The following is a 12,802-nucleotide window of genomic DNA, read 5'->3' on the forward strand; positions in this document are numbered from 1 at the left end:
TCTATGGAAAGTAGTAGTTTTATCAGAGTTACAGTGACAAATATTTGAATTGTACTCCCTAGATTGGACCTCATCAACTAATGTCCAAAATCCTAAACTTTTGTATCGTGATCACTCAACTTTCCATCTATTAAAGATGTAGGGTTTCAAAGCACTCCATGGATGATGGCAATGGGCCCCTTGATGAAATGTAGGTTAAAAGCCCAAGACTTGTCTTTTCCCTATAAATAGTCATGTATTATTCATTATTAGGGTTAAGAGTGAGGCAAAATGTAGCCGCCACGTGAGGTTTCTTATGTAGTGTTAGATTCTTTAGTCTATGCTGAAAGTGTAATTTATTCCTCCTGTTTTCAATAAATCGAGTGATCATTTGACCTAATCTTCATATTTGTGTTTGTTCTTATTTTCCGCATCTTGTTCATCAAATCTCAATTAGGGTTTTATTCCTAACAAGTGGTATCAGAGGGGGTCTTTGAAGATCTATTGACTTTTGAAGTATCGGTTCTTGATTTGATGATTTTCTGAACAAGTTATTGAAGATTATTAGTGTTTTGGCGCATTGGAATCAAAATTCTGTTCAAGCAACTTTTCATGGAGACTTATATATTTTGTTACTGTTCATCATGGTGATTTCGATCCTATTCTCTTTTTATTTATTATTTGTTTTTAGATGTGATTTGTTTTCGAACTCTAAGCCAAATCATCGTGTCTTATTTTTTTTATCACTATTGATTCTGCCGATGACATACTATTCTTGAGCCCATCTTTTATTGATTACTGTTCATTCGCTCCATTCATTGAGCCCATTGTGTTCGTTTCCTGTTCATCGTAAGTCAAAGTCTTTCATTCAAATTAAGCGTTCAATTTCATGTCGATTATGCATTCTTAAGTGCTGTTGGATTTCATTATTCTCGATTTCTGTTTGATTCTCTTTTTGTTCTTGTTCTCGAGTTTTGTTCTTAACATCGTTTTTGATTGAAGATTGATAATGATTTTTTTGAAAGTGAATCATCTCTTGTTATCATTATGTTCAATTGTGATTTTGGGTCCAGAATTGTTATTCAATGTTAATTGGGGATTCTCATTGATAAATTGATTGTTTGAGTTTAAAGAACCGATGATAAACAGATGAATAGAGTTGAATTTCAATTTGGATGGTCAAACCAGAAAAGTCAAATTCAATATTCTTTGGTTTTTGGTTTCCGATGAAGGTTTTATGTTGAATCGGTGAAGTTTTAATCCACGAAATCGATGATTTAGGGTTTTTGTATGTACCAGCATATGTTAGAAGTCAAGAACAGATGAAGATAATGATGAATTTAATTGAAAGAGGCCTTTGATCTGAAATCGATTTAAAAATAAGGATTTTGATGTTTGTCGAGTATTGTGTTCAGATGGTCACGCAATCCGATTGCTTCCAAATCTGAAAATTAAAAGAGATTTCGGAAGTAAATGCAATGGGAGAGTGATTTCGGAATTGAGATTAGAGAACTACAATGAACCTGATATCGGAATGAAGGCTAATGTATTTGCAGATTGTGTTTCGCATTTTGTCTTTGACTCGCAATCGCTACACCGCGTTCGTAGTTGATGTTGACTCACATGTTGATTGCAATGGTCTCGCAAGTGTTATATTGGTCTCGCATCTGTCTTGTGGTCAAAATTAGATTTTGGAATTGTGATGTTGGCCGGAATATTTCGGAACAAGCACCATTTTCAGAATTGCTATGTAGACTGCTCGGAATCGGAATTAAACATGTTGCTCATAACCGAAAGGTTGATCGGAACCAATTTGTATTCGGAATTTGTTTAATTTCGTAATCGGAATTCATGTTTCACGTTGCTGTCGGTGTTGTTCATTTAATCATATCAATTGGGGAAGAAGACTACAAAGTTTCATTTTTGACCCCTGCCACTTCAGCAGTTTGACACTTTTGGTCCCTGTTGTTATCACAGTTTGGCATTTTTGGACCATTTCCAGATTTTATTACAAATAAAGGGGAATATGGCACAGAATTATTAATTTTGTCCCCTGAATTTCTGAAAAGTGACAATTTCAGCCTATTTTTCGAGAAGTTTACAAATTTGAGGGTTGGTGAACAGTTTCGAATTCTTTAATGCACATATTTTTTTCGTGAACAGAAAAATAAAGATTTCATCAAGTCTTGGCGGTTGGGGAAGTCGTTTTTCGTGATAACGACAACTTTTCACTACTTTTTCGGATTTTATACTTCATTGTATATATCATTTCGTCGCGGGGGGAGCACAGTAATTTTTATCCATTCAAGATCATTCTCATGACCATAAGAAGGCTTTCTAATCACGTTTTCGATTATAAATCGGGGGAGAATTTGGTATGGTTATTCGAAATTGAATTAGTGACTTTTCAAAGTTGAAGATTTTTTTATAAAGCTTGTGGTAAAATTATGAAGGTAGCTTTTACAGTGGAAGTTCTTCATCGAGCTCTGCTAAAGCTTTTACAGAGAAGTATCCTTTACAGCGGAAGTTCTTTATCGAGCTCTGTTAAGGACTTGTTATATCTCCGAATTCTAGTATTTTCTCGATCAAGTGGCATTACGAATATTAAAGTTTGGGTTGTTACATGATATTTTTTGATGGATTATATCATTAGCGTATTTGAAGATCATTGTGACTTGGAGGGGGAGCTCTTCAAAGACAAGAAGTGATTCGGTTTCTTTGCTCTGAAACGGGTTTTTATGGCGGGCTTGGTTTTCATGAAGATTTTTTTGGGATTACATTCGAAAATGAAGTTTAAAGAGATTAATTCAGTGCTTGATTTATATATCCTAGAGCCCGTGTTTGAAGACTATTGAAGAATCAAGATTCGTGGATTGCTTCATCTATTCCTCGTTGCAAGATTTTTTTATTCGCTACATGCTTGTTTTGGAAGTTAAAGCATTGTCATCCATTCCATACTTTGAGGGGGAGATTGTAGGGTTTCAAAGCACTCCATGGATGATGGCAATGGGCCGCTTGATGAAATGTAGGTTAAAAGCCCAAGACTTGTCTTTTCCCTATAAATAGTAATGTATTATTCATTATTAGGGTTAAGAGTGAGGCAAAATGTAGCCGCCACGTGAGGTTTCTTATGTAGTGTTAGATTCTTTAGTCTATGCTGAAAGTGTAATTTATTCCTCCTGTTTTCAATAAATCGAGTGATCATTCGACCTAATCTTCATATTTGTGTTTGTTCTTATTTTCCGCATCTTGTTCATTAAATCTCAATTAGGGTTTTATTCCTAACAAAAGAAATTGCCCTACACTTTTCTCTATAACATTTTGACCATGAAACCTTGCAATGGAACTTGCTTTGAATAATAGCTTGCATTTCCTTACATTTCAGATTTGGTTTCCTAATCATCTCCTTCAGAAACTGCCTAGCTATCCATGTGGGATCCATAAGATCAACACTACGGAAATTCCTAACACAGGTATGTTGCTCAACCAATTTTTTGATTTGGGATGATCTTTCAGTGCTCATCTATGAGGCCCTTACAACAAAGGGACATTGAAATTTCTAAGGGTCACTTGCACATACAGCCACGAGCCTTACACTATCACATTTCTTGAACCTAATTGTGTAACCCCTACTTATAGAGTAATTTGTCAAACAAAGCTTTAGTTGGTGTAGTGATTCATACCTCTCTCCAAGAACTGGCTTCATATTGTTCCATTTCACCTTCGGATCATGGGTTGAGTATTAAAACTGCAATTTGTCTTCATCGACACCCTCACTATCACTCTGTTTCTCCTGCGCTGCTTCATCTTCCGACAGTCCTTCAAAATCATTTAGGTTTATCTCATGTATGGTGCATTCGTCAAGCTTCGTCTGTGAGAGTATTTAGGAACTCATCTTTGCATCGACTTCTTTGTTTGTATTTGAAAAACTCATCCAATTTCACGTCAATGGTATCGAAGTCATCTACTCTCTCCATTATCACTACAAAACAAAAATTAATCAGATATTATAAGGGAAACAAGATATTGGAGGACCACGTGGATTTTCTTACCTTTGATTCTTCTCAGGTAACGTTTTGCTTCGATGGAGGGTAAAAAAGGGTTTTTACAGAGCAAGAGTGGATGACGGGGAGGTTAGTGGAGGGTGATAAGGACAAGCCAGCTGGGGTAACCGGCTATTATAAGGATTATTGGTTCCTATGGCTAAACTGAGTGTAATACCCAGTAATCTGGCCTTTTTCATAAGTGAAATTTAATTTAAGACTAAATCTTAAATTGAGGCAAAACTTTAGGACTTTTTCGCAGGTTTCCTATATAGGGAAATCTACGAAAAAGTCTCATATATATATATATATATATATATATATATATATATATATATATATATATATATATATATATATTGAAATTTTATAAAAAAAATAGACATAATTAAAAATTACAAAGATATATTCTGCTAATTAAAAAAAAATTGAATGTAGTAAAACTGGTAAGTTTATATTAAACTGAATAATTCTTTTTACATCGTTGCCCTTTGTGCCCTAATACCCTTTTGACACACACACATCGCATACGATTTTTTTCAGGTTATCACCTCCGGCCACTCCATCACTTTCCTCCCCAGCGCGCCACTCCATCACCTTCCTCCGCTAGCGCCGCCGACTGTAAGTTCTCTTATCCATCTATGAATTCGATTTCTATCATCCGAAATCAATTTTCTTCTCCACCTCCGGCAATAAATAAACATGAAAGGTGATTTCGAATACGATTTTCAACACATTCACAGATTTGGCCCCAATTCGGGGCCTTGTCTGCATATTTACAGATTCGGTCTAGGTTTTAAATTTAATCGTGTTCTTATTCAACTTTCAACCCACCTTTTCTTCGCTTTGATTCGCTCTTCTATTCCTTTCTTAATTTCACCCCCCGATTGTTCAGTGTAAGTCGATAACAAGATGAGGAAGCTCAAGTTTCACGAGAAGAAGCTACTGAAGAAAGTTAATTTCTTGGAATGGAAGAGAGAAGGTGGACACAGAGAAGCTCATGTCATGCATCGCTACCATGTTACCGGTCGTGACGACTACAAGAAGTAAGAACCCTAATCCTAACCCTAACCCTAACCCTAACCATCTCCTTTCAATTTCCATGTTTTCAATTCCTGCGCTTCAATTACGTCAATCAATTAGCAAATTCATTTGAATTTCTGAAGTCAATTTCAACCAATTCATACTAAAATTAACATCTTCGTTCTTCTGGGTAAAACCAGGTACTCGAGTCTGTGTAGAATGGCGCAAAAACTCGTAAACATTTTGAAGCAGATGGATCCTAGAGATCCTTACAGAATCGAAATGACAGATGCCCTTCTTGAAAAACTGTGAGTTTATTATTCATATTCTTTGATTCTTTCTATTAAAATATATTTATTGAAATATATTTATATGATTGAAATGTAGATACAACATGGGTGTGATTCCATCTCAAAAAAGCTTAGCATTATGTGACAAATTATCCGTTTCATCGTTTTGTAGGTAAATATATAATTTCAAAATATATATTTTCCATTTTCATATTATTTTATAAAAAAAATTATAATATTCGTTGATTGTGTTATTAAAGACGTAGGCTTGCGACTGTTTTGGTGAGATTGAAATTTGCTGAACATTTGAAGGAGGCTGTGACTTATATAGAACAGGGACATGTGAGAGTGGGCCCGGATACAGTTACAGATCCTGCTTTTTTGGTAACAAGAAATATGGAAGATTTTATAACGTGGGTTGATACATCCAAAATTAAAAGAAAGGTTATGGTGTATAATGATAAGCTTGATGATTATGATGCAATGGTTTGAATTTGATTTGATTCGAATCTTAATGGTTAATGGGTTTGTGACATTTTTGTTTTGGGCTATATGAAAGAATAGCAATGTACTTTCTTTTTAATTATTATAACGTCGTGTTTTATTTTATTATTATTATTTTTTTAAGTTGATAGTAATGTGTGACATGTTTATTTGAATGATGATAAAATGAGGCAAATTAATTGGTCATTTATACAATGTTATTGTCCATAGGATGCCTTTAGGTAATATATTTGTTTTGTTAGAGTAAATTACATTTTTGGTAACTAAATATAACATTTTTTTTTTCAATTTTGGTCCTAAAAGATTTATAGTTTTGGTATTTATTTGATGTTCTTGTAATTTTTCTCTTTGTTTTAAGTAAACTGACTATATTTATTTGTACACAAATGATTTTTTCAACTTTGGGCTAGAAAAAGTTTTCTTGCAATTTTGGTTTTCATTTGAGGCTTTAGTTACAAGCTTTAGTCAATGTTCTTAGTTGAAATGAATATTTTTGGTCCTTTAATATAATTTATTATTGCAAATTTCATTTAATATGTAGTCATTTTGGTTAAAAAACTTGTTTTTGCAACTTTGGTCTACAATGTAGTTGTTTTCTTGCAACAAGGACCAAAAACATTACAAATAAGGACCAAAATTATAACAAAAAAACATTTTAGTATCCACACAAGTTAGACATGTAATCATAAAATCCTTAATGTAATGAATTTTTTGAGTTGGAAGGATGTATAAAATCCTCAAAACAAATAACACTCTTAAAATGAAACATTTTTCTTTCACCAAAACATAGCCTAACAAATAAAGGATTAAAGAAAAACAATACAAGATTTTCTATTTTCCTTCTTAATAAAACACAAATCACACATTACAAGTAAAATACAACCCACACATCTAAACCTAACATTCAAATCCCTCCCTAAAACATTAAAATAATAAAAAACATACACAATCTATAATATAATATATATACACAACTAAATAAAAATAAACAAACACTCACAAAAGTTCCTTGTCATAAAAAGCAAGAAGTTGTTTCACATGATTATTCCAAGCCGCCACATTTTGCCCATCAACCGTCACCCAATCAACAACCGTTGATCCCGGTTGTTCCCACCACTCTTCCAACTACATCACATTTTCATATTTAAATATTTCATTTATTAATTAAAAATTCAATTTTCTTTTTTACTTACCAATCCAGACACGTATTTACAATCTTCAAGACTCTTCTGAGCATTCACAACTCCATTCCTTAACTCGGGCAACCACTTTTCCATAATCGTCTTCTCTTGTTCAGAAGCCAAATCTAGACAATAGCTTGTTGTCCTACAAAAGGAATGGAATCAGAAACTGGAATCGGAATCAAAAGAACGGAGTATAATTATAATTCATCAAACATGGAATTTGAAGGATTCTGATGAAATTAAATTCTGTTTATTTTGCAGTGGAATGGAATCACGGATTCCAATTCCGTCGGAATCACTGATTCCAATTCTGTCATCATCACTGATTCCGGTTCCACCTTCAGATACCAGTAAATTCTGTTTATTTGGTAGCGAAATGGAATCATAGATTCTGATTCCAACAGAATCACAGATTCCGATTCCACCAGAATCACTGATTCCAATGCTTCGGAATCACTGATTCTGGTTGCACCTTCAGATAGAATTAAATTCCGTTTATTGAGCAGAAGAACGGAATCACTGATTCCAATTCCAACGGAATCACAGATTCCGATTCCAATGGAATCACGGATTCCAGTTCCACCCTCATACCTTTCATATTCTTGTTGATTGTGATAAGCATGGTTTAGTAACGCATGACCACTTTCCACAAGATCCCTCCTTATATGAACCAAATTGATAGCCTTTGCCAAGTCCTCCAAAACACAAGCTTCCGAACCCCGCAATTTCAAACAAAATTCCATCGATTCCAACACCGATGCCAAGCCGGCATCCGAACCTTCCAACCCTAAAATCAACCAAGGGCATTTTAGTAAAATTTCACATCACTCTAACACACACAAACACAAACACAGACACACACACCTGCAGGATATTGAAGGGCGGCAGAAACGCGACAAATGGAAGGAATCGCAGAGGGGTCTCGGGCACCTGCCCGGGCAGTCAAAAGGGCAGCATTCTTTTCAGCAGCAATGAGAGCATCAGGTCCAGTAGAGCCACCCATTGACTCCAACAATGCTTGTGGGGTTGATGGAAGCATGTAAAGGGTATTATCGGGATTTCTATAAAAAGCCGAAACTTCTTGATCAATCAAATCTTTCGCAGCATTTGATATCTCCATCACAACTTTACAAGCTGGAATAATCGTACTCGATGCATAGTCTCTTGCAGCTAACGGCTGTTTACTCCAAAATGCACCAGCATCCTACAACATTGTCAAAAAGACATAAATACCCTCATCACCCATGGAAAATTAAAAGTTAAAACTTATCTTATTACATTGTTTGCTTTAAGTAGAGCACTGTAGATGGATTTCAGCTCCAATCTTCTAGCATCAAACTCTTCGATTTTCTTCCATTTTTTCTTTAAAGAATCTTCAGCTTCCTTTCTTTCTTCACATAACATGTTTAATCTTTGTACTTCAGACATTAATGTTGTCAAACTTGCTTTCAATCCAGAAGCTTCTCTTTCTTTCTCCCAAACCTCCAGCTGTATAAAAACAAATGGATAAAATAACAAATTAAAATATAAAATAAATAAATATAGCTATTAATATTATTATTACCTCTAATTGTCTGAGACTACTCATGGTTTGTGAGGTTCCTCCAACATTAAGAGAATGTGAAGGGTCAAAGTCAACACTTCCATATAAACGTTTCAAAAGCTTTTGACACATGCTTCTAGCTTCTGCAGCTTTATTGAGTTCATCTTCTGTAGCAACAAATTGTTGAACATGTGCTTTCTGTAAACAAAAAGATAGATTTCATTATAAAGAAGTGAAAAGATGAGAGTAGTTTGAAGAGAGAAGGAAAGAAAGATAAATACCTGTCTTTCAAGAAGTTGATTTTGAGTTCCTTTTGAAGGCATATCAACTCCAAGTTTCCCATTTCCATAAACTTGAAAGGGTAATGGTGAGTTTACATCAGGAGAAGAATCATGCATTACTCTATTGTTTTCATATTTGTATCTTAACATATCTGCATCAGCTCTAATGTCGATTTTCTCTATTTCTTTTGTGATTAATGATTTCAACCTGTGTGTGTAAGTGGTTATGGCAAGAAGTAAGTGCTGAGGGCTTTTCAGACAATTGATAATTACATCTAGCACTTCATTGGGTATATCTCCATCAACATCGACACCTAATTTTGCAGCTTCCATTTGAGGATTTTGATGGATACCATTTCCTTCGTATGCAGGAAAAGATGAGCGAATCTTGTCAATCATTTGTACTGCGAGAGATTCACATGCCTTGCGGATGTTTCTTTCTCTGTTTGTTTCAATTAGAATTACATCGTCTGCAGGTTTTGACCCTTTTACAGTGGAATAAACGTCTTCTTTTTCGTTGTTCATTTGGAAGCTTGTGACAACTTCCATGGAAGAATCTGTGTCTAGTCTCTGAGCATTCTTGACTTGATTAACATAGAGGCGAAGTCGCTTATGGTATTCAGAAAATATCATCGCTGCTTCATCACATTGTTGATCATAAGCATCCAACATCACCTGTTTATGCCTGGAATAAGAATGATAATAAATGTTTTGCTGTTTGCACTATAGAATATTCAAACATAACTCCATGGTTTTGGATCCCAAACCTGTAATTCGATCGTTCATCAAGCATTCGTTTGCGTTCAGCCTCTTCACGAGAAACCTCCAACATTCGAGCTTTCAACTCCTTCCGCTGGCGTCTCACCATATGCCTCAACCTCTCCACCTCCTTCTCCGCCGATTCTCTCTCCTGCAAAGCTGTCTCTCGACTATTACTCTCCCCAACAATGGAACTCCCTGCTACTTTCTCCTTCCTCCTTCCTCCTCTACTCCGTCGTCCAGACTCACCACTTTTCGCCGTCTCTACACCACCATCAGCACCGGAGGCAGCGTTTGCGTTTTCCTTTCCGCCGTGAACAAGTATGTTGCGCCGGATATTATCAACCGTCTTCTCAGATTTAACCCTGTTCAGTAAAAAACTCCAAACAGGAATCATATTCCCACGGCAAACCCTACGAATTGCATCAGATGAAGGCATTGATGCTTTACTTGAAGCAATGTAAGGACCTAGTGGTCTATATCCCATTTCCTTCTGAAGCCAATCTAATATGGCATCTGGTTGCGCTACAGAGCTCGTTGAAGAGCTCTGCATTGTTGCGAGAAACCAAAAAGGGAAACAGAATTAGGGTAGTGAAACACCAAATTGGATAAACAGACACTGATTTTGAACACTTGGTATCTTCAATTTGAATGAATTAGTTTGGTGGTGAAAGTAAAACCCTAGAATTTGGGTTGAAGTGGGGGGAAGTACTGTAGAAAGAAAGAAGTAGATCTGCAGATTTTGGTGGGTTTGGCCGGCAATCTACCGAACTGAATAAAAAAAACAGTTCTTTTTTCTTGAATACAAACATGAAGCCGAATGTATGTTTAAAACAGAAGATAATTTATTAATGAGAAATTGAGTAATTTAATCTAATATAAAGGAATAATTTAATAATAATAAGGGAAAAAGTCTGAAAATCCTATATATTATATTTAAAAATAAAAAAACCCTATATAATTTTTGTGTACAAATTAACCACTATTCTTTCTGACGTGGATTGTTTTCATTATTTATGACCCGGTTAGCCTTAATAAACCGGTAAAATGTCTGATGTAGCTTATATAAGATGACATGACGTTAAATAGATGTAGCTTAATAAACCGGTAAAATGTCTGATGTAGCTTATATAAGATGACATGACGTTAAATAGATGATGTGGTATTAATTCCATCCGGGTTAAAATTGGGCGTGTCTCATTCTCCTTCTATAGAAGCTGCAATCTCATTCTTCTACTTCTTCTTTTGAGTTTAGCCTCGTTGACATGTCGTTTACTATCTGATTTCGCGTCATTACACATTGTTGTTAGACAAATTGTATCTTATTAATTATAAATCATATCATATAATCGTTTGTTTGTTCATCAACAGGGGATTTGAATTTTGATTATTTCAGCTTTCTATTTCCGTTAGGATAGTACATAATCCATTATGTAATTCCTTAACTCCCTTATATCTTTCCATTCACAAACCGGATTCTCTACATATGATTTTTTTTTTTGAACCAGAAGGGTAAGCTAAACACTAATAATGTAGAAGCTTTAATTTTCGGTTGTAATAATGGCAAATTACCTGGTGATGTTTTCCTTTTGCAAAACTTGCTTATCTTTTGAAAGTCGAATTGTAAGAAATTAGGATTTGCTAGTGGAGAGTCTAGATTCGAAATCAATAAAGTAATGCCCCATTTATTTGCAAATAAGCTGAAGGGTGGTATTTAAAATATTCGGAACGGAATACTTAAGTTCTTATTTTCTTAGAGACACAAGAAGTAAGTGATTAACCAACAATCACAACAATCACAGCTTATTAAATGTAATACTTTTACATTTTGTGCAACTAATTTGGAAGATCAATTTCATATGGCTGATGGCGGGATAACAACTAACGTGCCTATTATTCGTACAAAACTCAAAACAAGAAAATCGTCTGAAAGGATTATTAAGATCAAACTCTGAAACCCAGTTTTTGATAAGGATGGAGGTGGATCTACACAGAACAAACCTGTTAATTTAGAACAATATATTTATGAACTGGAATGGGACAAAACTCCAGTCGTTTGTGATGTTTTTTTTTTTTGATACTTGGAACTTAGTATTCCTAGCCTTTTGTAATGTATGTCTCCTTTTAACATGTTTATATTCGTGATATGTTGTTAATGGAGTGGTATAATTGTTCTATATATTGCATTGTATATTCTTGTCCCATTTTTTGTTTATCACACCAAGGGAAAAATAGTCAAATGCACGTAATCTAGTATTCCTATTTTTTGTTTTGCATTGTATATTATGTCCCATTTTCTTGTATGCTAAAGACCCAAACCAAGGGTAAAATGGTCATCTTCTTTATGCTTTTTATTTTCTGTGACAATCCGAAAACTTTCCGTCACTGTATGTCACACCCCCAAACCAAGGATGACGGAAACGTCCGGGGGTGGAGGACTTCATGTGTAGTATCATAACAACAATGGCAATAGTGATGAAAGTAAACACAACCAACATATATATAATTGAAAGAGTTACATCATTGTATGAATTACATGTTTCAAAATCAATTACAATATGTTGACAAAATATGATAAGTTTGACGCCTCAACGTCCCATCCTCAAAAGTACTTTGTTACCTGTTTAGCGATTTCCTGAGAATACAAGTAGTTTGAAAAAGTGTCAACACAATGGTTGGTGAGTTCATAAGTTTTTGTATATAATTATGAAAAGCTTGTCATGTAATTGTATAGTTGTTCCAGAAAAATCCGATATTTTCCTTACAAAAGTTATGTAGTCCTAAATACCAGGATCGAAAATGAACAAATATTTGTCATACTTAAAAAATATAAAGGTGGTTTTAAATTGGCATAAAACCTTTCTGATGTGAGAAAAATTCCGTAATGAATGTTGTGTAGTCTTAAATACCAAGACCAAAAGTATACAATAAAGTATGTAATTGTTGACGTAAAAAGTGATTTTAAATCGACATAAAACCCTTTTTGATATGAAGGCGTATAAGTATTTTTCCATACTTAAAGTAATTTCAGTGAGCTAAATAGACATAACTCGCTAATTTAAAGTTAGAACCCGTAAATCTTATGATTGTTAATACCACATGTGAGTTATTATAACCATACTAGACATAGACGGCCTCGTAATGCGACGTTCTTCAGGCGTCGCCGTTAAATGACACTTGTCACCACAGACCTGCC

At 34.8% G+C, this 12,802-nt stretch overlaps 2 protein-coding genes across 2 annotated transcripts; one reads left to right on the top strand and one right to left on the bottom strand.

Annotated features, from left to right (window-relative positions):
* The first annotated feature begins 4,498 nt into the window (after positions 1-4,498).
* Positions 4,499-5,947, top strand: LOC145093296 (Alpha-L RNA-binding motif/Ribosomal protein S4 family protein). The gene is made up of 5 exons (XM_079031387.1): positions 4,499-4,643; positions 4,918-5,068; positions 5,246-5,353; positions 5,433-5,507; positions 5,596-5,947. Exons 2-5 carry the CDS (start codon positions 4,935-4,937, stop codon positions 5,825-5,827), a joined length of 549 nt encoding a protein of 182 aa, XP_078887513.1. The 5' UTR covers positions 4,499-4,643; positions 4,918-4,934; the 3' UTR covers positions 5,828-5,947.
* Positions 5,948-6,645: 698 nt separating this feature from the next.
* Positions 6,646-10,422, bottom strand: LOC145093297 (AUGMIN subunit 5-like). Its single transcript, XM_079031388.1, has 8 exons — positions 9,615-10,422; positions 8,848-9,532; positions 8,588-8,764; positions 8,302-8,511; positions 7,888-8,227; positions 7,615-7,810; positions 7,033-7,165; positions 6,646-6,964 (listed from the first exon to the last, which is right to left on the bottom strand). The coding sequence occupies exons 1-8, from the start codon at positions 10,157-10,159 to the stop codon at positions 6,836-6,838; spliced, it is 2,415 nt and encodes an 804-aa protein (XP_078887514.1). The 5' UTR covers positions 10,160-10,422; the 3' UTR covers positions 6,646-6,835.
* Between the last annotated feature and the right edge of the window lie 2,380 nt (positions 10,423-12,802).

Source organism: Lactuca serriola, chromosome 3, assembly GCF_051521515.1.
Source record: "Lactuca serriola cultivar US96UC23 chromosome 3, Lser_US96UC23_V15, whole genome shotgun sequence".
Taxonomy (NCBI): domain Eukaryota; kingdom Viridiplantae; phylum Streptophyta; class Magnoliopsida; order Asterales; family Asteraceae; genus Lactuca; species Lactuca serriola.

Coding starts and splice junctions, on each gene's coding strand:
- LOC145093296 (XM_079031387.1), top strand. CDS start 4,935: ATGAGGAAGCTCAAGTTTCACGAGAAGAAGCTACTGAAGAAAGTTAAT. Junction 5,354..5,432: donor GATGCCCTTCTTGAAAAACT/GTGAGTTTATTA, acceptor ATTGAAATGTAG/ATACAACATGGGTGTGATTC. Junction 5,508..5,595: donor TCCGTTTCATCGTTTTGTAG/GTAAATATATAA, acceptor GTGTTATTAAAG/ACGTAGGCTTGCGACTGTTT.
- LOC145093297 (XM_079031388.1), bottom strand. CDS start 10,159: ATGCAGAGCTCTTCAACGAGCTCTGTAGCGCAACCAGATGCCATATTA. Junction 8,512..8,587: donor GTAGTCTCAGACAATTAGAG/GTAATAATAATA, acceptor GTTTTTATACAG/CTGGAGGTTTGGGAGAAAGA. Junction 7,811..7,887: donor CGCCCTTCAATATCCTGCAG/GTGTGTGTGTCT, acceptor GGTTGATTTTAG/GGTTGGAAGGTTCGGATGCC.